Source organism: Poeciliopsis prolifica, unplaced genomic scaffold (genome assembly GCF_027474105.1).
Source record: "Poeciliopsis prolifica strain line A6 unplaced genomic scaffold, Auburn_PproV2 SCAFFOLD012, whole genome shotgun sequence".
Taxonomy (NCBI): domain Eukaryota; kingdom Metazoa; phylum Chordata; class Actinopteri; order Cyprinodontiformes; family Poeciliidae; genus Poeciliopsis; species Poeciliopsis prolifica.
This window is the reverse complement of record NW_026562387.1, coordinates 9,460,627-9,485,700: the sequence shown is the minus strand read 5'-3', so window position 1 is coordinate 9,485,700 and position 25,074 is coordinate 9,460,627. Positions and strand designations below refer to the sequence as shown.

Genomic DNA, 25,074 nt, shown 5'->3' with positions numbered 1-25,074 from the left:
TATCTGCGAAGGAAAAGCACCCCAGAGATGTGACTCTTATTTGAATTAATTTCTGGAAAGCACCCCTCACAAGGAAAAAAAAAGAGGTACTTATGAGTATTTACCATGACTACCCCACCTTCCCATCCTCCCACAGCCTCCCAGCTTAGATGGATGATGTTATCTGTAGACTCAGGGGTAAGACCACGAAGAGCTCGTAAGAAATCTTGCTCGTGTCGTTATCTGCATACATACAGGAACGCTCTGGAACTCCCCCGTAAGACATTTGCAGCACTCAGAGCATCATAAATATTGAGACGTATGTGATGTGGGTCAGTTCGTCCTTCCTTGGGACTGAGAAAGTGTCGGTTATGGCATCTCCGGCGCAGGAGGGAGCACGCTAAGATGTAATTATACATAACCCTGCTGACTGCTCTCATTTTTCCCCCCCTCTCTCACACATAGGAACACCCACACTTCTCTGCAGGAAAGCGGATGAAAATTACTCAAAACTTGAGAAAATTATCATTGTAATTAAGCTGTTTTCTTCTGGTGTTATTGCCTCCAACTATTGGTTTAATGATCTTTCATGGATTCCGAATCACTGAAAGAGGCTTGCATATAGATGTTGAGTATTCATCTATAAATATACTTATTGTTGGGCCTTCTTGCTGCGGTAGGTGGCATGTGTCAAAGTAAGCTCCACATGAAGGGCACCACACAAGGTTTCGAAGAAGAACACAGCTTTGAAACCACATGACTATTGCCAATTGCGTCAACTGTCAGCGTTCTTGTTGTGGCCATATAGTTACATGTGTATGTGCATGTACAAATGGTTATCTGTATTGCAAGGAAAGTTGTAGCTATTGTGTACTTTCAGTTCTCTCTACTCAGAAGCATTTCTGAGGCTCAAATAGGTTAATAAAGCTTCACTGCATGAGTGCTAAAGGCTTTTTCTCCCTAGAAATGCACCCATATACACAATCACTGGATTTTTTGCTGAAACACCCAGCAGTGAAAGGACATAGTTTAATTTGATGTCAACTGGGAATATTTATAGATGAAGTCTGACTACTGTATCATGAAAAAGATTTACTGCAAAGCTCAGTTATTGGCAACGCAGTTCCACTGCAGATGGTAGCAAGAGAACAGAAAGAAACCTTGAATTTATTCACTGAGTCACAATAAACTTTACAGTATCTTGCGCTTATTTGTTATATTTGTCAACTTTGTGCGAATATGAATGTTCCAACTTACCTTAACTTGCTGATGTGACACCTGAATTTTCCCACAGTGAGACAATAAAGGATATTTCTTCCCTATTCTCTTCTTTTCAATTGTATTAAATTATTTTCTTCTATTCTGTTTTATTTTATTATACATATATGTATTGTGCACAATAATGGAAAATAAAGAACACTGTACTTAGATTTTGCATGTTTGAAAGTATTACAGGGAGAGTATTATATATTTTTTAGGCACATAGTGCTACTTTGTACCACAATCAAGTTACTATTTAACCTTTTGCCAGAAGTGTAGCTAAGAAAGTCAATCTTACAAGGACTAATCACAATGTTAACTTTAAATTATATTTATTCTTTAACATGAAGTTAGTTGCATATTTTGCGTGGGAACATTCTGCTCCAATTTGAATAGGAAGACGTTCTATAATTAATTAGCAAATTTGCTGAGAATGAGAAAGAAATAGAACCAGCACATTATTTTATGCATACTATTAACAGTATGCATAAATCTGTTCATATAGCTTTATTGACTGAGAAAATCCGATAACTGGATATTCTAATGGATGGTGCATGCTTAAGATGTTTATTTCATCTTCAAATAAAGTTATTATAGGCATGATTATTTAGGAAATTCTGGATTTAGAGTAGAGTCCAGCAGTATCTAACTATATTTTCATGTTATTCTTTGGGTGGTGATGTTTTTTTTTCTCAACTTTTCATGAAAACCTAACAGTACTTGTTAAGATACAATATTTACACATTTAGTAAGTGCAGAAAAAATAATTTGACTCTACAGCAAATCTGGATTCAGAGATTTCAGAAATTACACTTCCAGATGAACACAATGTTCTCGTTTTTCCTAATTTGAATATTTTATATGCGATGAACTTAATAAACCTCTCTTCACATTTTCAATGTAGAGAGTGCCGTACATGCTAGGAGGGAGGTCCTTACACCTTACACCCGCATGCTTGGTGTAAGAATTAAGGACATAACCACGATCCATCTCTAGCTTTGGTTTCAGCAGAGAAATGCTTTCTGTAATCTACTTTCGCTGCAGCCAAGAAAATGTTTGCCTCGGGGTTATATTCACTACCTTCTCCGACTTGGCAACAACGGTCACAGCGTCTCCCTGAAATTGTCTTGATGGAGTGCTCTGCAGCTCAAATGTGTGAGTTCTGAGTTTCTGCATCACTGGGGATCTGGATCACAACTTAGTAATAAAAAAGAATTAAGTCTAACTGAGACTGATGCTGCTTGAGATGAATTTTAAGCACCCATAACTTATTTCTCATAATAATTACGCATAATAAATTTGGCACAGACAAAATCAATGTCCTGAAAAAAAACATCTCTCTGTTTGGTTTTATTGATGTTAACACAGCTGCCAACTGCATTCAACTTTACCAAACAAAAAGGACTGAAATTATCTTCATCCTTTAGTCCTGTGCAGATTTTCCACAAAAAGATCTTACAGTCAAAGTTGCATTTATGATTAGAAGGCAATGACGCCAGCAGCTTAGAGGATTAATTTTTCTCTGTCTGCTCCTTCCAACACTTAAAAAAATAATTCTGATTTTTTTTCAGTGTTACCATTAGATCTAAATGGAGCTGACATTAGAAAGATTTATTAATTTATAGCACGTATTTTCAGTACATCTTGTCAACTAAGATGGAATTTTCTGCATGTGATGTTTCTACCTGCTAATCACAGACCTGTCATCTCGGACAAAAGCCACTCTAGATTGTAATGGAGCACCCTGCGTTAACACAACCTAACTGTCCGTAATTGTGTGGAGACTTGTTTGTGTGAACGCCGACAGATTAATGGATGCAGAATCTAAAAATATTGCATACAGCCCATTTCCGTTCATGCCTCTAACCAAAAGATATTTGTAATAGGTAGAGAATATACAGATCAGAGATTTGAAGCTGATTTCAGATATCCACTATTTGTAAGATTTTGAACTATTTTAGTCATTTAAAATTTTGGGGTAAGATAAAAGAAATATTTATATTTAAAAGTATGGTATGGAAATTATATTTCTATTTATTGCACCATTACAAAAAGAGCAGTCGCCATGTTTATAATTTTAAAACCCAAAGACTGCTGACATTTCTGGATCCATCATATGCATAAGATAAGTGGAAAGCTCAAAAGAACAAAACACCTTTCTGTCCTGTTATCGACTCTAAATGAATACAAGACATGTCTCAATATATAGAAAGTGCAGCTTTCTTTAAAAAAATAATTTTACATCTCTATTCTGCCTCCCTGATGCTAAAGATAGCTAAGACTGTGTGAAAACAACAATCTATTCCAAAGAATTTAGACCGTCGTCCCGTGTAATATGGTACATTCACTGATCGGAAAAAGATTAACGTTTTGATTTTCTCACCAGCTGGTCACCTGTCAGTATTGATCTGTCTTAAAACTAATGGTCCCAAACCACAAATGTCTCTAATTTCTCCACTTTTCTCTGGTATCATACGTGTAAGCAACAAACAAACATTTCTTTTTATTATATAAAAAGTTTTCTCAAGAGACGTGGAAGGATTTTTAAGAGGATTTTAGAAAGCATGCAAACAATGTGTATTTTGAATGTTGTATTGGATGTTTATTGGAGTTATCAAATAAGATTTTGTTTTTTATTGCATTATGATGTTTATGAAAGGTAAACATCATAATGCATATTCCTTTTTATTATTCTCTTTTTTATTATACACCTGCCATGTTGTGGCTAAAACAAACTGCATTAGCTCTTTGGTAACTGAAGGCGCATGTATCCTGTAAGCAGATGAGAAGTGCTTATTGATTAGGGCTCCTCATCTGCTGTCGACACACTCGACCATTTTAATTTGTGCTTCTGAATGATTCTCACATTCGCTCTAAAACTTTAGTTAAATCCGTCTGGTTTCTGTTGGCATTTAGCAAAGATAATATTGAAGCACCAGGAAGGATTTGCACTTTGATCAACAAACCATGCCAAACCAGTTGCTTTGCACAGTTTTGAGCCCACACCCCCAAACACACCCCGTGGAGGCAGATCCTCAAACTGCAATCATATCATGGCAATGCTGCTAACTATGGTTCCCAAGTGCATAATATAATCTATTTGAAGGATGGCAAAATAAATGGCAAGTGACAGAGTATTGTGAATCTGTGTTATGCTGCGACAGATGGGTTACGTCCTCAGCAATTACTGACTGCGCTGCTGTTAAAGGTACAAAATTGGCTCAATAATTTACTTGAAATAAGAATGAATTGTCTTGCACCTTACTCCCCTTCGAGTCTCCAAAGATAGTACAGCAGATGGATCCTGCAATGGCTTTGTTTGATTTGAGTTTTTCATTCCAAACTCTCTGGGACAAGCTAATGTTAATATTGTTCCAGTTTTACGTAATTTACGTGGATGATTTTTAGCCAATTTTGTCCAGCTCTTTATGAAACCAATTATTTTATCCACTGACTATCAGCTTTAGAATTGAGAACTAAATTGCAATGGTTGTGGCATCCTTCCAAACTTCTCTGAAGCTCGGAGAATCTGCTAATAAAAAAGTTGACGGTAACTTGATTAAACCACCCAGTTCTGTTGCCCTCTTTTTCTTACCATGTGTGTAAAGTATTTGGAAAGAAGCCACAGTAAAGACCCTTGGCCAGGAGAATCTTGACATGGTGGGACAGAAAGACAAGAAGCTCTTTCCCTTTTTGTCATTGATTAATATCGGCTCACTTTAAGGGATACACGCAAGTCATACTCAAACTATCTGTGCTTTGTAAGCCTTCTTTTAAGGAGGACTCAGGTTCCTGAAAAAATGAGTTATTTGCTCAATGCTATCAGTAATTGTTAGTAATGGCTTATATTAGACATAGGATTCATACTTTGCTATTTTTGGATACTTTGAAACTTTTTCCACACTGTTGAGCCAATGAAGATGCACTGTTTAGACTTTTTAAGGCCAATGACATCTTTTGTTTTTCTCTGAAGCCTGACCTGCTGATTGTAATAGATAGGTGGAACATCACAAACTCTATAAATGAACATGTTATTGTAAATGGCCTGTACTTGTACATTGAAGCTACAGCTGCCCTGAGACAATACTAAATAAAGCAAATAAGTAATAAGAAATTACATATCAAGCATTTTGAACATTTTCTGATAGCTTGGTCTGTTTTCTAAGATTGCTTATCCACTTTGATGACGATTGGCTTAAGTGACAGACATTTATTCCCGCAATTCAAATCAGTTCATTCTGTTATTGCATACAATGCTGCCAAATAACTAACATAAATTATGTCATATATTTGTGTAAACTAAGAGTGTTAATAAAAGAAGTCACAGTAAAGAGGGTCAAGTAAACCTAGACCCACAGCTGTGAATGGTTTGACAATGTCATCACACAAGAAGAGATAGTCTCAGAAATAATGAAATACCACAGAGGTCCTGGGATCAATCTTCATTAGCATAGCCATAATCACTCGGATTGATTCTCCAGCAAAAACAATTATCATACCTGAAGAATGAGTCGATTTGTCCAGCACAAACTGAAGATGCAAGTGCCCAGAGGGGAGAGTGTGGACTAAGAGGCATGAGAACGGCTGCAGTATCTATAGGGGCTCTTTGCTCAGCTTCCAGAATCTGATGTGTACATCATCGATTGCATCGATGGTGTAATCGAGGTGGCAGATGGGTCATCGGTGTGATGTAGTTTATTTTCTTTCTCACAACTTTTCCTCATCCTGGCAGAGAAGGAAACAGGGAAGATGCTGCAAGAATTGAATTGTAAAGGCGACCACTCCACTGTCACTAATGACAGGACACTTATAGAGGAATTAGTGTTTCTATGGACCTCGTCTTTGAAGAGGAAGGAGAGGAATGAGACTTGCCATTTGAAGATTTGTGGTTAGAGATGACAGGTGGTTGAAAAGGTTGTCAAGAGACACTTGAGAGGGCTCTTAACACAGCGACTCTTGCGTGTTTTCCCTTCCAGATCACTACACTTCCTCTTAACACTTTTTAAAAAGCTGAGGGATAGTACTAACAGCATCATGAAGACAGCTTATGGTGATGGTGGATAAATCAGATCCACTCCTTATCCAGTGCATGTGTAAATGTTTAATTCTCGTATCTGACAGGGATTTTCAGAATGTTTTACAAAACAAAAGACTCAGGAAAGGCTTGTCTGCGTTCACGTTTTTACAGTTCTTTGCTCTGAAACTCCTAAATGAAATTACAATGAATTTTAGGGCGATTTTATCTCTGTATAAATAAACAGTTTTGTGCTTTTCTTCTGCAAGGACAGTCCTGGCATTCTCTTTAGCTGTTCTAATCTAAACTACCAAGCTTATATCAGAGGATTTTTATTCTGTCGAATTGTGTTGTCACAGTAAAGATGCATACAATCTGTCAGGTTTTACTTTAAAAATCATTTCGGAAACCTTCTTTTTCTTCCATCTCACAATTGTCTCTTAATTTGATTACATTACATTTGTTGTTGCAACATGACAAAATTTGCAATTTTGCAAGAGACTTGTTGATATCTTTGCTGTTTGAGATATCTGTGTTTTACAAAACGCTCAAGAGTAAAAGAATAAAGTATTAAGGGAAGTCATCAGATTGTTGTGTAAAACTAAGCCACATGACTTACAAAAAAAAAATCTCCCTCTCTGTGTCCATCTGTCTTCTGCCTCATATTTTAAATCTCAACGTAACCCAGCTCTCCGTGCAAAGCAGTCTACTGCTGTGGTGCAGTAGGTGGAGAGGAAGTGCAACGGCTAAAGTGGTCATGGACAATTAAGGCACAGTGCACACAACTTAATCATCTGAGAACATTTCCACTCCGTCTAAGCCAATCAGGTCTCATGACCAGCCTGTTCCCGACCTGACTGTGACTTTTTCCTCTCAACATGAGAGGAACATTTCAGAGACAGAGTGGGAAAGAGACTTTAACGTCTTTATTAGAGAAAAGTAAGCATGATGAATTAATTAAGGGTGATCCCTTGGTTCTATATTAAGCAGTTAGTGGAAAACACAATTGAGATGCATAGAAATCAAAAAGTTGTTTTACTCTTTCAACTCCTGTCAAGAAAATAACCCCACAGATTATGAAGTTCAATCAAATATCTAAGATCTTCTTCCGTCTACTCTCTCTTTCAGCCCTCATCCTGCAGGTCACCCTCAGGCCGAATGACTTTGCTGGTCTCGTTTTTTTCTTTCTTTTTAATCCACCACGCACGCCTTTTGATGCTATTCCTAATACTGCAGCACATGCAAATCAAGGGGTGGGGGGCGGGAAGGAGACTGAGTAATTGATCCTCTTAACTGCTCCCACTCAGTTACACCACAGGTTAATGCAAGTCACCTCAGGACTGTTCATCCCCACGCTGCAGCCGCAATTGGCATATCGGTGAGGAAAAGGGGTGCATATGTGTGACAGATGAGTCCCAAGGCAGCCCACACCTGGTCATGCTGCGCTTTTAAGTGTCCCCTGTGAAGCTTTTATTAGTAGAGATCATAAAGACAAGCTGGTCTCTCGGAAATGAGTGCTTTAATGTACTGCAAAGTGTGTCGTACATTATGTGAAAAATCTGCATTGTGAGCATGTGTGATTTTTTCCCAGAATGTTTCCTGCTTGTAGTTTTTTCCTCCGTATTTAGAAACACCAGTGAAGGCCATCTGAGTAACTTGGCAACCAGACATGAGCTTCTAACAAGCTTGCCAAAAAGTTTCAGGGGGGCTAAGGACGTGTGCCGTGTCCTTACCATGACTCCACGTTTTTTTCTTCAGCTCTGTGCCAGCACTGCCTGGTTTGCCTCTCTTAGCTGCTAATTGGTTTAACCTAATCAGGACCAGCATTTAGTGATAACACTTCCTCTGCTGAGCCACCATGCTGGCTTTTCGACACTGTGCCTTGCGGAAGCTGTTCATATGCCTGAACTTAATGCAGCCAGAAATCTTGTGATGTTTTCTGACTCTGTAAAGGGGCAGAACATTTCTCTTAAAATCCTGGTAACTATCTATGCAAAATAATAGAGTTAAGCCCATAATGTTTAAGCAGATTTATTTGTACATGGAATGCTTTTATATTTGTATTGTTGTTGAATGGTATTTAGTGGCACCCAAACCAAGGTGGTTGAATACATATTCAAGTTAATTTGTGGTTTTCAAATGTCGTAAATCTGTGTGCCATTTTCTTTTATTATTATTATTATTATTATTATTATTATTATTATTATTATTATTATTATTATTATTATTATTATTATTATTATTATTTTCACACTTTGAGGGCTCCTTTGGTTTTGATCTTTCACATAAATACTCCAGTGAAATAAAGCTGTAAAATGGCTAAAAAGGTTAAGGTGTATGAGTACTTTTTTAAGACATTGGATTTTTTTATTCTATACTTCATTTTAGAGAAGACATTGACCATTCTTGGTTCATTTCACTGGATAGCTGAAATATCTTAGAAATGTCTGGTTCTGAAATGTCCTAAAATCCTTACGCTTCCACTTATATTAGAATTTAATAGTAGCTAATTTAATGAATTCTCAAAGGAGATTATATAATTGTCTCAAGAGTTCTGAGCATAAATTTATGTAGGATCATCTGTGTGTTCTGCAGCTAAATGTGGTTTGTGATTTGTATTCAGGGTGACATGACTGAGGCTCTTCAATCTCTCTCCATTAGACTTTAATAGGTTTTATATTGCACAGGTCACAGAGGACTTTGCACGAAAGCATGCAAATTTTTCTACGTGGTCGATTTTAGTAGGAGTTAAACTTCCCTTACTGTAGGAACTACAGAAGAAACTATTCACCTTTGGGGGTCGGGACAGAGAGACCGGCAGAGATGAGTTAAGAGAAAAACGGACGTCAACTAATCCCTGTGGCTTGGCAAGTAGTCGGGTACAAAGCAGAGCTCTGGATGAAAAATTTATCTTGTCTCATATGATGTGACATCCAAAAGCAATCCTCCTCCGTCACGTGATTGCTAATTTTAAATATCTTAAACACTAGAAAAGACATCTGAGGCCTGCTTTGAACAATCGCTGTCAATAAATCCCAGTATAGATAAGTGCTGCCACTTAATCTCACCCTATGCCGACCTCTAGGCCAGCTGTTCTTAGCTTTTACAACTGAGCCCACAATAAAAATGGTTGTCTGATAAATGATTTCAGATGTGAAGTGTGCAGTTTCTTTTTAAAAACTGAACAAGAAGCATTATTGTGACCGGCAGGAGTTTAAAACAGATACAATTCAAACTTTTAGGGCAATAGGGTGAGAAATTTGTATGTACAATGAATTTTTCATCTGTATTCAGGAACGCCTCCAAGGTGTCTTTCAAGCAAAGACATGCTCCATTACATTCACATCATTCACTCTTAAGACATTTAAGCTTTCTTTATGCAGCTCTTTTTCCCCTGTCCATTAATGCAAAGCAGATTCCTCTGATTATGAATGCTATTGTGATCTGCCAACTGAGTCATAAAATGTTGACTGCAGAGCTATTTTGGCTGATTAACAGATTAACTGAGTTTGATGTGTTTATTTCTTTAATCTTCTTTAAAGTATCCTCCTTTTTTAAGACTTTGGCGATTGGATGTATTTACATTTTATTGTGTTTTTCTCTCTCATTTCAGATTCTCGCCATAATATCAATCCTCTTTATTGTTCTGTCCACCATCGCCTTGTCTCTCAACACCTTACCAGAGCTCCAGGTCATGGACGAGTTTGGTCACGCCAATGATAACCCTCAGCTGGCCCATGTGGAGGCTGTTTGCATCGCATGGTTCACCATGGAATACCTCCTACGCTTCCTGTCCTCTCCGAATAAGTGGAAGTTCTTTAAAGGCCCACTGAATGTCATTGATCTGCTGGCCATCCTGCCCTACTATGTCACCATCTTCCTAACAGAATCCAACAAGAGTGTGCTACAGTTCCAAAATGTGCGCCGTGTAGTACAAATTTTCAGAATCATGAGAATATTGAGAATCTTGAAGTTGGCCAGACACTCTACAGGGCTCCAGTCTCTAGGGTTCACTTTGAGAAGGAGCTATAATGAGCTGGGCTTGCTTATATTATTTCTTGCCATGGGCATCATGATATTTTCCAGTTTGGTGTTCTTTGCTGAGAAAGATGAAGATGCCACCAAATTCACAAGTATCCCTGCCTCATTCTGGTGGGCCACCATTACAATGACTACCGTGGGCTACGGGGATATTTACCCACAAACTTTACTTGGAAAGATCGTTGGTGGACTCTGCTGTATTGCAGGGGTACTAGTCATTGCCCTACCGATCCCTATCATTGTCAACAACTTCTCAGAATTTTATAAGGAGCAGAAGAGGCAAGAGAAAGCCATCAAGAGGAGAGAGGCATTGGAGAGAGCCAAGAGGAACGGCAGCATCGTATCAATGAATCTAAAAGATGCCTTTGCTCGTAGTATGGAAATATTGGATGTGGTGGTAGAGAAAGGAGAGGACAAAACCTCCCTGGACAATCACCTTACACCAAGCCGTTTGGGTAGCTCCACCAGGCATGCCACTTCCGAGAGCAGTCTGAGATCTCCAGATAAACGAAACCCAGAGTTAGGACCTCAAAGCTCTCCCCATGGTATAACCATCACCACCACTGGAAGTCAGCATCGGATAAGCAGGACCCCACAGCATCTTAGCGTTCAGAAACTGGAGGAAATGTACAACCAGATGACCAAGTCTCAATCATTCACAAATCTGAACACCACAAGTTCCATGAGCACTCTGAGCACAACTATGACTGTCCCTGGTTCGCCAAAGAAATCTCTCAGCCCTGACTCTACATTAAAGGAAGAGGTGCTACTTGAAATGAGGGAAGTCGGGGATTCTTTGAAAGACAATGTAGCCAGTTGTTCAGCAGAGAGCATAAACCAGGGTTTCAACCAGGCTGGTGATGATGATGGGTTATATGATATCAGACAACCCACAATTCCACCGCTTTTGAATTTTAGCCAGTTGAGGTGTACTAGTATTGACTTCCATGAATCTCACAACCCATGTGATGGATCAGATTTACATACAGAGGAAGGAAAACGTTTTAACAATGCTGTGGAGATAACCCAAAGCTCTCCATCTGAAATTAATCCTCCAAAAATAAAAGGATTGAAGACTAACTTCAGCAAATCCTCCAATGAAGGTCCTATTACTCCGCCTAGCACCACCTCTCCTGGGGATATTAGCTCAAGTGTCCTGGGAGATGAGTCTCCAATGGGAGAGACCTCACCACTTATTCCCAGTTCAGAAGAGCTTATTCCAGTCTCATTAGAGGGCTCCTGCAGCTTCTCCCCTAAGAAACTATTGGTAGACACCCCTCCTGGTGATGAAGATCAGTCCACAGACAACCACGAGGAGAAGCAACTTATGGAGGAGGCTGGCGCCGCAGTTGCACCCTTGTCACCCAAAACAGCAGCACAAAATTGCTCCCAAGGCAACAACCCAGGTGGACACAAAGTAGAGAATCACATATTTACATCAACTGACATCCACCTGATACCTGGAGATGGTAGCCTCTCTCCAACCTGTGAAACAAGCATGTGAGCAACAGGGAAAGCTAGACCTAAAACAACCTCAGCCCTGGCATGTGGGGAAGCAGTAGAAAAAGGCTTGGTGCAGTCTGACAGAAAGATACTTTTGCATGGCATGACAAGTTCTCTTTTACTTGTGTTGTTGTGTATTGCTGAATCGGAAACTGCAGTTCTTTGTGCAGTTTTGAGAGTGACGCTGGAGTAAACAGTGAGCTCAAAGAGACAAAAAAGAGGCTCCGGAGGTATGGGGAATTTGTTTTCTCATGCAGACACAAGTTCTCCCAACGTAAAATGTCCTCTTTTTTACAAGGGAAATGCACAGACAGACTTATCTGTACAAAGCATGCATTTAAACAATGACAGATATTTTATGGTGCTTAGTTTGCTGAAAGCACTCCACTGTAAATATAACAACATGCAAGGCAATGACAATGCACAGGACAGCAACGGACAGAACGTACATACATTTGTTATGTGAAAAAGGATGGGGTGGATTGAACCAACAGCCATGAGAGTGGGTGTTGACATCGTAGCGATCTATATTTAAAAAAAAAAAAAAACATATCATTACCTGATGTGGAAATGCAAAGTGTTCCCATGATGAACCCTGTAACGGTTTTTTTTAATTACTATTATTTCTTAGTGCAAATGATGCTTCAACTTGTAATACTGACATTATTGCTTTGGGTTTCATAGCACCTTTTGAACTTTTAGTTTTGTAATCATCCAGATATCCAGTCTCTATGTTCAAGACACCTCTATTCACCTAAACCACATAACACCTGCAGATGCCAAATATGTGTATAACCAGTAGAACTGGAAACACAGAAAATATTTTTAATGCAGGATCATCAGTAGGGGACCAGTTTTAGATTCTGTCCTAATCACTTCTAAGAATTGTATTCACTCTCTGACAACAGATAATATACATCTTTAAGTAGACTTAAGAATCAATATAATATAAATTTTGTAGGATTAGACATCACAAAATAATAAAAGCTCATATAGGAATATTTCAAAATATTTCAGAATACAGATAAATGCTTAATTTATCTGTTAAATGCTTAATTATGAATAGAGATGCATTATAAAATCGGCTGTTGACTGAAACCACATTATTTTTAACTTTTAAATATTTTTTGAGTGGCGAATACCTTACACCACGTGCTACCGGGATCAAGAAAAAGATCACTATTTGGTTTTAAAGCTGTAATTGGAAAATACTCAGTTACTTGAGAGTGAAGTCAAAGAAAGCAAATTGATGAAGGAAGCTCTTTAAAAAGAAAAACTGTGCTCCCTGTGATATGTCCAGATATGGCGACAATTCATTTAGGCTGCTGCAAGGGAGCGAGAGAGAGTTAAACAGATAACAGAAAGATTGAACAGAGCACATCGGGTGCTCTGTTTTATTGTTTGAACTTTGAGTCTGTCTGTCATGGAACATTTAATTTAGAAAAGTTGGCAGTTTTTCAACACTAAAAACTTTCATTACCCAGGGAATACACACATTATATGGTGTTTTATAAATGCTAACTGCTCTAGTGGCTATTCAAAAGACAACTTAAAATGTCATTTCCACAATCCTTTTGGCTTTGCTTAAAAATAATTGTAAAACCCTGCTCTCACATAGCAGGGTGCCGTTGCCTATGCTTCAAAAATAAAATAAAAAAATTACTGACTAACAGTGGGAAAGCTAGAAAAGTATATTTTGACTGCTGTTCTTATCTCATCTTATAATCTGATTCTTATAGAGAAGCCAAAATCAGCTAAAATTGGTATGGGCAGGTCAAAAACCAGAGTATGGAAGTTGACAACATATTTCCGAGGATTGCATCACTAAATATTAGTATTTATGCCAATTTATAGAATATTGACTATAACATAAAGCAACAGTATTCTTCCTAACACCAATGGACCAAATTAAGCACACTTACAAGCTTTTATCTATCTCAGCTGCATCATATCATCTATTAAAAACACCTTATAACTAGAGTTGTATTTGTTGCTTATGGTTTGTTTATCTGCATTGAGTACTTTGTCTTATCTCCCCTGCATCCTAATGTCTCCTGCGACTTTAGCCGATCTTGCTGATCGGTTTAGGCCATTTTTTTCCTCATTATTTATTTGTGGTGTTTTAGACTGTAATTTATCATCTTTTTCAGACAACCTTAAACCCAATGGCTTCTTTCTCTTTTTTTGTCTCTTGTCTTCTTACAATTGTTTTACACTGACTGAAAATATTTGTTGATGTTGCCTTTGATTGCATTTTTTTTTTTGCTAGAAACGTGTACATTGTCTCAATGTGTCTGTATGAGTGAGTCTGAGCCGCACAAATCTGAATTGCATTGAGAGGAAGGACATGGGTGAGTTATTTATTTTATTTTATTTTTTCCTTTTTATGATCACCATGTCTTTGATTTTTTTTTCACAGAAAGTTGTGGAATGTGCAATACCGCATACTGCAATCTATGCAGGCCAAGAATTGTGGCACTTTATTTTCTGTCAATGGGAATTTGTAAGTGTACAGGTAGAAATTACCTGTATTTTTCAAATGTTTTATCTTTAAAACATGGTGGTGAAAAGCTGCTGCAGGTACCAGAATCTATCAAAACAATGCAAATGGGAATTAAAGTTTTGATTTTATATAAATTGCTGTCACAAGCACCTTAATGCCAGGTACCGAGACACCTCAAATTTGAATATTTGTGGGTAGATGGATCCAAATTGACCACCAGGGCCTTTTATATAGCCTTTAAAATAATAATAACCTGACCTAATTTTAGTTGCCACAAGCAGTATTTTGTGTTTTTTGTGAATTAAGAATGATTCTATTTTTTCTAAACCAAAAAAACAGAGCATGACCACAATTTCCTGCCATATGGTGGTTGAAATGATGCCCACCTTTTCATAAGACCTCTGTTTATGAGAAGGCAGCAAGTCATTTGCTTTGTTCATATAGCACTGTACAGAAAATTCTAATTTTATAGGAGAAATCAGGTCTTTATGTAACAGATACAAGTAATGTTATTGAGTTCTCAGGTTTTCTATAAATCTCTGATGTTCTCATTGGATAAATGATTTGTTGTTTGTGTTGTTTTCTTTTTCTTTTTAACAACTAGTGTCAAACACTCTATTTCTGTACTTTTTCAAAGCTGTTGTCAAATTAATGTCAGTGTCCTGGCTGCTATATGTACACAATATGTATCCCTCGTCATGGATAATTATAATTCTGTGCAGCACATTCAATATCAATATTCAATCATCTCCATCAGCCTTCAGTGATGAGCAAAGGAGTGGCTATGAGTGTCTATAGCCATCCATCAGATTGCAGTGTCTTGCAAAAATGGATATGTCTTTTGAATTTTTTCAACAACAAAAAAATTAAGATTACAGCCACAAACTTCAATATATTTATCTATAATATGATATCCAATAATTAAATGCTGTCCATTTGTGTGTAATTCAGTCTTGGTATAAGTCCAACAATTCTATGAAGGCCTACTATGAAAATAATACTAGCAAAAAAACTGCCTTAATCAAGCATATAGGTCAGGGTGAGAAGCTTAGAGTAAAGTTGGTTTCATAAAAACAATATTCCAAAGGTTTGCAAGTTTTGAAAATTTCATGGTGCACTATTCAATCCATTATCTTAAAACAGAAAGAGCAAGACACAGTTAGGCAAAGAGACCCTTAATAAGATAAGGATCCAACGCTCCCATGGTAACTCTGGAGGAACTGCAGAGATCCACATCTTCATAATTTTTTGTGAACTGTAAGTCCATGCTTTCCTTCTCCTTTACCTTCATGCAACACTTTGTGTTGCCACATAAATTCACCCAAAATATATTGCACTTTGTGGTTGTAATGTGCTCAACAGTGAAAAGATTCAAGGTGTGCGAATACTTTTGCATTGCACTGTACATTGTCTACTGCTCCATTCTCTACAGTCTACAGCTTTACAGACTTTGGCCACCTGGTGACCAAAGGCAATCATCGGGTTAAAGAAAAGCCGTGTAGAGGAAGCAAAAGTGTCCAGTTAAATGTTTTTGAAAACCGTTTCAATCGGTGATTTCTTTTTTGCATATGCTATTTTTTTTTACCTGTATGCCCAACGTAGCATAATCTGACTCAGTATTCAGAGATTTGCAAGACCTCATGGAGTCATCTTTGTGAAATGAATGATGCATCATTGGAGACTTGGATGTTTCTGGTTCCCTCCGATCTCAAATCCAGGGTCAGTGTTGGTTGTGAATGAATGAAGTTTGATGATAACCCTCATGTTGAAGCTCCTTAATTCTCTACATGTGCCCCCCCTCCTTACCCGTCCCTTCCTCTCTTTTGTGATAATCATGTGTCTGTGTTAGCCCTGAATAATCCTTCATTATAACAGAGTAGAGAAACAAAGGGAGTTAGATTGATCGATTATATCCTTGTGGAATAAAATTTCTGTGGAGAGGAATTCTGCAGGCTGACAGCGAAAAGACCATGCTCTGTCTTAGTGTCTCATATCAGCACATTGCGTAGTGATGCTGTACAGAGTGGAAATGATATCTTTATTTTCTCTGAGAGAATGTTTATTGTCTGTGTCGATCACTTGTGCTTACCAAGCCGTTCTCCCCAAAAATGCATAAAGCAACATTGTTTTGTTCTTATGTATGTGTATAATATTATGCCTCTTACATTATTATTTTTTATTTTTTTCTCCATTCAGCTTTGAGAAGACATTATCATTAGACATATTCTGAGCTACAGACTGTTTCTGTACAAAGTGACATCTTTGTATGCATGTTGTACTCCAAGCAATTATGTGACCATAGAACAGTTTGTTATGGTACATGTTTGTCAACATTTCTGTAGAGCATTGTTCCCCATTACATCTACTAGCATTATGCAGAATAACAAATAAATGTGTATATATCTTATGTGTTTTGTGTCTGCTTTTATGTATCTAAGCTGATGTTTCTGCACTGCATCTGCATATTAGGGATCGTTGCATCATTATACTGATACCAGATATTTACATACACTGCATATAAGTATGCATGATCTTTTTCCTTACTATCATTAATTAAATTAAACTAAATGTTCTTGTTTTAGGTCAGATTGTTTTTGGGCAGAATTTTTTTGTTGCTTTCTTCAAGTTCACATACACTACAATTAGTGTATTTAGGCTAAAATAATTTGAGAAAGCTGAGACATGTCATGACTTCATAAGAAATGAATATGTTGCTGAGTGCTGTTATTCCTCCCAACCGCCAAAGGTCGCTGTAGTCCCTTGTTTTTGCGTTGTTTTCGCTCATAAAAGAGCGCGCGCGGAAACTCTTCCACAAGCATGAAGAAATAAATAACAACGATGGAGTCGTCCAGTACAGATAAAAGTGTCAGCTCTACTCGTGTTACCGCCGTCGCTTCAGGATGGATGCTGGACTTCCTGTTTGTGAGTTTATGTCGAAGCTTCAAAGAGGGAAACTTTGATGCATTTAACGAAACGCTGTCAGTTTTTGAAGGTGAGTTCTCCAACAACCGGCCGATAACCCAGCGGGAAGTAACTACTTATCTGGCAGTCGGAAGATTTTAGGACAACATCCTGGATTTTCACCTTACTTCTGAAGTAGTTTCTGACTTTTTGAAACGACTAACTTCACTGTAATTCCGCTGCGTGAAGTGACTGGAATAATATTTACTTTTATTGGTTTATTTTCAAATACAAAAAAAATTAAAAAGTATATATTTTTGACGTCGCTTGCAGATGTAACGCCTTTTCCTCATTTTCAAACTGATGTAATCCAACATCGTGTTTTTTATAAGAAAAAAAGTCCGCATTTTGAGGATGATTGTGATATTGATATTTTCAGAAAAAAAGTTATTTTGGGGTTTTTTTTGAGTTGAAAATGTTTGTGCTTTATTGTGTTTAAACAATAATACACATGTAAAAGGCCTCTTTTGTGTTTTGATGTTGGAAGATCTGATATGTTCTTGTTTTTTCTCAGCTCTTTTTCAGAGTAAGTCTCTTAATGCAGCTGCCCATAATGAAAAATTCTTGATATCTGCCTTTCTAGCAAGAGTAATGCACGGAAAGCAGCTGGGTGAGTTGCTAAAAAAACTTAGGTTGAACTATAGCATTGCTATTGTAAAGCAGACACACTCTGCAAATGGCCTCATGAGAGATATCTTGTGGATGAAGACATAGTTCCATTTTGCAAATGTAAAAAAAATAATAATTCAAGTGAGAAAATGGAAGACTTGGGGTTCAAGATTAAGCTTCTTTTTTTTGCTCTTATGAATGTTCCCCACTTTCCCAGATGTCCTGTTTGAAAAAGATGAACGTGTAATGCCTCTGATGTCTGCTGCCAGTGTTTGGTCAAGCCTGGAAAACGCAGTGGAAGATAAAGACTTATTCAAAGAGATCACCATTCTCCTGTTTGTTCAGGTACTGCCTCTGCCTTGGCGAGGATCGCTTCCCTAGAAAAACTCATTTTATTTTGAGTTTACAGGGTGGGTCTGGGCCTAAAGGACACGCTTTGTCTTGTTTCTAGGCTGTGGCCATCTGCTTGGAGAAAGGCCAGAGATCTTCTGCCTCCTCGGTCCTCAAGTGGTTTGAAAAAAAAAACACATACCCTCGGGTCTGTATATCCAATTGCTTTTCTTTGTCCTTTTTTATCCTAAGATAACTGTTGTTTTTCTTCATTATTATTCTTAACGACAACTTTTTCTGAACCAGAACTTGGGAATTAATCTCTCGACTATAGTCACAAAAGCTGATACGTACCACCCAGTCTTCATGAACTTCAGCTTCAACCGCCTCCTGGAGACCATACACTCCTTCTTGGATGATTACTTGAAAAAGAACCCATGCGATTTCCTCATCAAGGTGAGATCTCATTAAGCGAGGTGTCTTACATGTCTTATTTTCTGCCAATTTCCCTTTTTCGTCCTTCCAGCATGTAGATCTTCCAATGGTGAAGTACATCTGTAACTCTAACTGTTCAATAATTCTGATGTTTATGTGGGAAATTGGCCTGAAAAAGAAACATATAAATAATAAACCTGTTCAAAGGATGAAAATGATCTGAGCTAGGATATTATGGTGTTGCAACTCTGGAGAAAATAAGCAGTTTTATCAAGATTTAGATTTTATTTTAATCAGTTCTAGCTCACTGGAGTGAAGGAAGCAATATTTCAGAAAAGCAGAGCACGTACTTTATTCTAATAGCAGGGAAGTACTTTTTTTTTTTCCAGTGGGGCATGTGTAAAACTTAATTTGAACAGGCGAGGATGTGTCGATGAACCCGAAAAGCATGTCATTTTTTCATGGGTGGTTTTGATTTCAGAGTGTAATTGGTAAACAGATCCGATACAAAAAAGCCATTTCAGCTGTCAGTTTTTGTTTTGTCATTATTTTTCTTATTTATGATTGTTATTAGGTTTTCTCGCTATATATTAACAGTAATATTAATGGGCCATTTTTTTCCTAATGTTTGTGATTCTCATCAAAAAACTTTTATTTAGTGCAGAATCATAAAAAACACAATTTTACTGTGATAATAGGGTCGGACTTCTGAAAGCAGCAGCATTTTTTGTTTCCTGTATAAAAAAAAATGGTCAGTTCCAAAGTGTGTAAGAAATTAACATTGCATTGTTTTTGTGTTTTTAATTCTTTCAATTAATTTGTTATCCTTTTTTTATTTAAAGTTATTCTATATATTAAAAATTTGACATTTTTTATATTTTCTTTTTTATGAATGTATTACAGATTTTAGAATTTAAGCGAATAATGTTTTTGTGCGGTAGTGACTTTTACCTGGAATATGTTTTTTCAATAATATTGGAGCAGATAGGAAGATTTGTAGAAAGTCACTAATGAAATGCATTTAGGTACAGAATGATTTTGCCTATAATTGTCAGTGAATACATGCATCTTAAAGTATGTTTATGCTTCTCATTCAGAAAGCTACAGTTTTTGTCCAATCTTCCCAAAACACGATGGATTCGGAGCCTGTGGAGTTACAAGACATCGCTGTCTCAGAAAAGCAAAGTGAAGCAACACAGAAGAATAAAAAGTATGAAAAATGATTTCTGACATATACACTTGAGCTCCAAGTTATTCCGAATTAGAGGGAGTTAAAGTTTGAGGTAACAGCACAGAGACCTTTCAGGCTCAAACACATAGATGGAGTTCATTGAATAAAGGGGTTAAAAAAAAATACAATCGAAAAAGCACAAAAAAAAAACTTATTAGCAACAGCACAAAGCTTTGATTGCTGTAATGGCAAAAGCTTGTCATCTTACAGAAAAAGATACGAATCATTTCTGATGTGCCACTTTGGACTTGTCATGTTGTCTTTTGAGAGATGTCAGACTTCTGATTTCACATCAGAAACAAACTTGTAGAGTAATTTTAAATGTGCCAGGGACATGAATAATTTTAAACTGTAATTGTTGTGATTACAATTTTCAAAGAAATTTTCATCTCAGAACATTATGCTGTTTTCGTCTTCATTTTTTCCACAACAAAAAAGGGGGTTATTTTAGTCTTCCCGAGTTGCATTGGCTACTACAATGTATTTACATGTCATTGAAAACAATCTGTAATACTTCAACAGAACAAAACGCAAACTGCTCTCTACTAAACCTACCGAGGCCTGGTCACCTGATATCACAAAAAAGCCGTGTGTTTCTCTAACAAGACTCAGCAGTAGAGGTAAGACGCATCCTATTTCTGTTTTTACCTGACTACCAATAATGGCAATTATGTAAATGTTTCCAGTACTGTTATGAACCTGATTAAAGCTAAAGACTTTTTAACCTCCCACCTTCAGAGGTGTGTCACCTGATGGCGAGGAAGACTTTAGAAACCTCCCCACTGCAAAATAGTGAAAAGTGCATGGAAAAGAAAACACGAAGGGCAAGTTGAATCACAAAACAAATATGTTTCAGATTAACTTATTCCAAATTTAAATAGTTTTCTTATTTAAGTTAAATTCATTTTTAGCGGGGTGGGGGGGAAAAGGTGCTGACTATGTGTTGTGTTTAGAAATGGACTGCCAAGCTGGACAAATGCCTTAAAGATGGGGTCAAACGTCATGGACAGGGGAACTGGTCTCGAATCTTACTGGATTATGACTTTGAGGGACGCACTGGCATCATGCTGAAAGACCGCTGGAGAGTTCTGCTAAGGACGGACAAAGTCGGCTGAAGAAAAGGCAGCTTCCAACCTCTTGTTTTAGCTGGGCTAATGGAGCAGTTTGCACATAAAACTACCCATTGATGAAGACATTATTTTCCTTTATTTATGTAAGAAAATGCTATTTTGGTGCTTATTTTTATTCCATGTTAGTGTAAATTTGTAAAATTTGTAAAGCCATTGGGCTTTACCAATTCTTAATTTCAATTTTTTTCACAAGAGGGCGCCAAAGTCAAAAATATTACCTACAGACTAATAAAATATTTTTATTTAAATTAGTTTTACAAGTAAAATTGCAAGTATATAGTTACTTTTTTTTAAATCATTTGATGTATTTTTTGCAGACATGTTTTGAAATAATAAATACAATTTAAAAAAAACTACTGATGCTTAATTTCTAACATAAGTGTGTTTTGAGTTTGCAGTGATCCTTGTAAGCTTTCGAGTTAGTATGTAGCTCTTAGTGTCTCAGAAAACATCCTGTGGTCTGCACGCTTTGTTTCAGCAGACTGGAGGTCAGGTGAAGATGAAGATATGTTGTGTTGGACAGGTGCACTGGGGAGTTTTCTGGACCTTCCTCCATGTCCCTCTGCAGTGTGGGTTCCCCATTGCCTGCCATTGAAGCACAGCTTCTCTGAAACACAGTAACATTGCATGGGAAGATTTCAGTCATGTTTCTTTCTCCCTACTATTTCAGTCAAAAATGTATGTAAATTTATCGGCATGACTATAACAGATGTTGGCTTTTATGGCATCTTCTAAGCCTGCTGCAAGTTGGCTTTACATCAGCATGAACTGAGACTCCCAAATTTGACTGAAATTTGTCCACCTGGATGATTTAAAAGCCTTTTAGGGAGAGGAATGGAAAATATTGAGCTATTTGGCAACGATGACAAAATTAAGGATAGGAAGAGTTGGTGTGATGCATGGTGGTGGTAGCATCATGCTTTTGGGAAATTTCACAGCCAAGTGTGCTGGTGTTTTTTTTTTTTGTTGTTGTTATTTGTTTGTTTGTTTTTTGCCAAATTCATGCAAGAAGTTTGTTTATGGTTGCAAAGTTTTAAAAAATGTGATTGAGGGGTAACATGCTCAAGGATTTTGAAACAAGAATGCAGGTACATGTATTTAAGTTTGTATTTTACTTGACCTTTTGTGGATTAGAAAACTGCACTAAAGTCAAATCACAGTTTCTGAGTACACTCTTGAATAGTTAAATACATTATTTAAGCACCACAACTAATAACTTCCTACTTGTTCGATTCTTGGCCGTCACCCTGACAGCTACTGTTCTGTAGGGCAGGAGGTTCACACGCTACACACACTTTGAATCCTTCAGTAATGTAGCGCATCCAGAGGGTGTGAGGCCGGTTCTCCACCGTGCAGTGTGCTGTCCGGGACTCCATTTTAAATTCCATGCAGAACCTGATGGGGGTAACAGAAAAGTCTTAAGACACATGGAAAATAATCTCAATATGTTAACAGAACAAAAACAAAAGCTGCAGGTTTCTTGGAAAGCGTGCGTCACTTTACCAATGTGCAGTTGTGATTTCTGCACTCACCTTTTCTCTTAGAAAGCCCCTTTAATGTGTGTGGACCTTTCTGTGACATTTGTGAGGATTTAATTTCAAAGGATTGTGGGCTGTTTCTGAGCACTGCTGTATAATCATGTTTACAGACAGCCAGGTGGGCAAACAAAGGTAACTCACTTAGATGCAACAAAGCAGGTTTAGACTTTTATATTACAGGGTAAAATTTTACCTCCATGAAAGCATTTCTTTTGTCGTTTTTTTAACGTCATGTGTCTTGCTTTCAGTCACCCGCAGATAATGTGAAACTTACCCTGTGTCCAGGGGGTTTCCATAGCTGTCATGCTTAGGTCTTCCTTTACCAAATTCCAAGCTGGTGATGAATGCTGGGCCTGATAAAAGAAAACGGCTCAAGTTTTTTAATATTTTGCCCATTGATGGAAAACTTTGGAGATCTTGTCAGAGTTTAAGTTCAAGTTCAAGATTATTTGTATAGCACATTTCAGCAGCTAGGCAGTTCAAGGTGCTTTACATCACAAAAAACACAAAAATACAAAGTCATAGGATGCACAGTCAACAACTGAAGCAGGATTTTACTGATTTGATCAAATACTATTTTTGACTGGCTAAATCATCTGTGCAGCATACAGCTGCAATGATGCTTGCTCTTGATTTTCCTAACCAATCTTCTTTCATTGCACGACTTAGAAGTTCGATACCTCAGGGTATCATTGGAGACTTTAACATGAAAATGATTCTAAACAAATATCCAGAGTGGTTTTGGGATCCATGCAAAATGGTTAATGTTTTGGACCATGTTCTTGTTCTAGATGTAGTTTTTTGATCACCCTTTGCAGGGTGCATCCTGCCTCTCGCCTAAGACCTGAAGAAGGTTGGCAACAACCTTATTGAAAATTTGTGGGCTTTGCATGGAAGTCTTGTCCATGCAAAATAATTTAAGACAGTATTGTCTGTCATTCTGAAAAAGGATGGGTCAAAAACATAAAGGAATCCAAATTTACTATCTTTCAGTGAGACATGGATGTAAACCTCTAAGTGGCATTCTAAGTGGCATTCTAACACAAAAAATAGCAGCAGTCATGAAAGCAGATATTATGTTTCTTATACCTGAATTGAGTCCACATTGGCTGCCTCTGTGATCTCTATACTCCCTGCAACCAGCTCTCTCCTCCAGACTGGGACAGGCATCGCCGCTGTTACCAGGCTGCTGCTCTACGTGACGGACACGGACTCTGACTGAAGGCTGGCAAGGTTTGGCACAACCACTCCAAAAGCTCCAAGCGCTCACAGCACAGTCTTGAGCTACAAAAAAAAGAGGCCCCCACAGGGCAGAATAAAGACTTGCTTACAACTTTCACACAGGCTCCAATTCTCATCTCGATTCAAAAGAAACATAATTATTGGACTGTGTTGCAATGTATGGGGTCTAGAAGAACTAGTGGGGTTTTTTTTGTCTCTGTTACAAACAGGTTTAATCTGCCAAGTGAACACAAGTTCAATTCTTTGTGCTTAATAATCAGGCTTTGATGTTGTAAGTGTGCCCATTTTGTGGCTACTGGGCTGTAACACATATTAAGTACGCTCAGCTTGTTTGCCTGGAACTGTAATTGCTGCAACTGATTGACAAGATTCACATTCTTCAAATATTTGTCCTAATGCCATTGTGTTGTGTTGGGCAGTCCACTGAAATGAGGCTTGGCACAAAGCTGGCTGAGGTATTTGGTAGACACACAAGATAAATGAGAAAAATTACAGATAGTATTCAGAATGAGCAAGAGCTGCATCACTAACGATTAGATAAGGCTAACAATTCCTTTCCGACTTTGTTGCCCCTTGTCTGACAACTTCCGAAGATAATTTGTCTTCTGATTATCTCATAGGGGTGCCATAAAGTTCAGTTGTGAATGAATCCAACTGACTCCTCTGTGATTCATTTACCCTAAGACTGGTCCCCTCCCTTCATCACTCACCTGGACACTCTGTGAAATAGTCAAAGCAGCAGTCATTGGTTTTGATGCAGACCTCGTCGCAGTAGCATTTTGCAAATGCTCGGTCCATCCTCCAGTCTGTAGTAGAACAGCCCATGTTTCTGCCCCGGCAACATTTCCCCGAACAACCAGCGGCCACCAGATGCTTCTGCCCAAGACAGCACAACACCGTCACCCAATAAACGACCTCCAAATAGGAAACCATCACGAATCGAGTGAGAGCCGAATGTCCAGTTTTGAAGTAATACTCCAACCTCTTGGTTGGCTCTTTGTATAGAAGGGTGTTCTCCTTAAAACATGTCCAATCCAGCTTTTCTTCTTGTGTGCAACTGACAAGACAGAACTCCACCACAGGATCCCTTGTAATCTGGAGTTCCTGCTTCTCTCTGCTGTGTCCAGACTTTGGGCTCTGCAAAAGCAGCCTACAGTTCAAAGCATCCCAAAGCTCCCACCACAGCCACACTTTCATTCCTCATGCTGTATTTGCTTTAGTCTCTTCTCAGAGCTGGTGTCTCCCTCCAGGTTCGCCAGCTGAGTACCTCCCTCAACAATAAGGGGAGGGGTGACCTG

At 37.9% G+C, this 25,074-nt stretch overlaps 3 protein-coding genes across 4 annotated transcripts in view; 2 read left to right on the top strand and 1 right to left on the bottom strand.

The window, feature by feature from the left end:
• Positions 1-16,707, top strand: part of LOC129364561 (potassium voltage-gated channel subfamily B member 2-like) — an 89,978-nt gene extending 73,271 nt beyond the window's left edge. Inside the window, exon 3 of the mRNA XM_055037257.1 lies at positions 9,867-16,707. Coding sequence (XP_054893232.1) covers positions 9,867-11,798 — 1,932 coding nt within the window. The 3' untranslated portion in view covers positions 11,799-16,707. The remainder of the gene's footprint in view (positions 1-9,866) is intronic.
• A 381-nt stretch (positions 16,708-17,088) lies between these two features.
• terf1 (telomeric repeat binding factor (NIMA-interacting) 1) lies at positions 17,089-21,100 on the top strand. Its single transcript, XM_055037286.1, has 9 exons — positions 17,089-17,292; positions 17,776-17,871; positions 18,088-18,215; positions 18,322-18,408; positions 18,507-18,656; positions 19,733-19,845; positions 20,389-20,486; positions 20,605-20,690; positions 20,820-21,100. The coding sequence occupies exons 1-9, from the start codon at positions 17,139-17,141 to the stop codon at positions 20,979-20,981; spliced, it is 1,074 nt and encodes a 357-aa protein (XP_054893261.1). The 5' UTR covers positions 17,089-17,138; the 3' UTR covers positions 20,982-21,100.
• A 373-nt stretch (positions 21,101-21,473) lies between these two features.
• On the bottom strand, positions 21,474-24,966 carry LOC129364573 (somatomedin-B and thrombospondin type-1 domain-containing protein). 2 transcript variants are annotated; one of them, XM_055037289.1, is made up of 5 exons: positions 24,487-24,966; positions 23,624-23,818; positions 22,809-22,887; positions 22,221-22,391; positions 21,474-21,603 (listed from the first exon to the last, which is right to left on the bottom strand). In XM_055037289.1, the coding sequence occupies exons 1-5, from the start codon at positions 24,707-24,709 to the stop codon at positions 21,486-21,488; spliced, it is 786 nt and encodes a 261-aa protein (XP_054893264.1). In that variant the 5' UTR covers positions 24,710-24,966; the 3' UTR covers positions 21,474-21,485. The 2 variants fall into 2 exon arrangements, with proteins under 2 accessions (XP_054893264.1, XP_054893265.1); XM_055037290.1 differs by having other exon boundaries at positions 22,290-22,391.
• Positions 24,967-25,074: the final 108 nt, after the last annotated feature.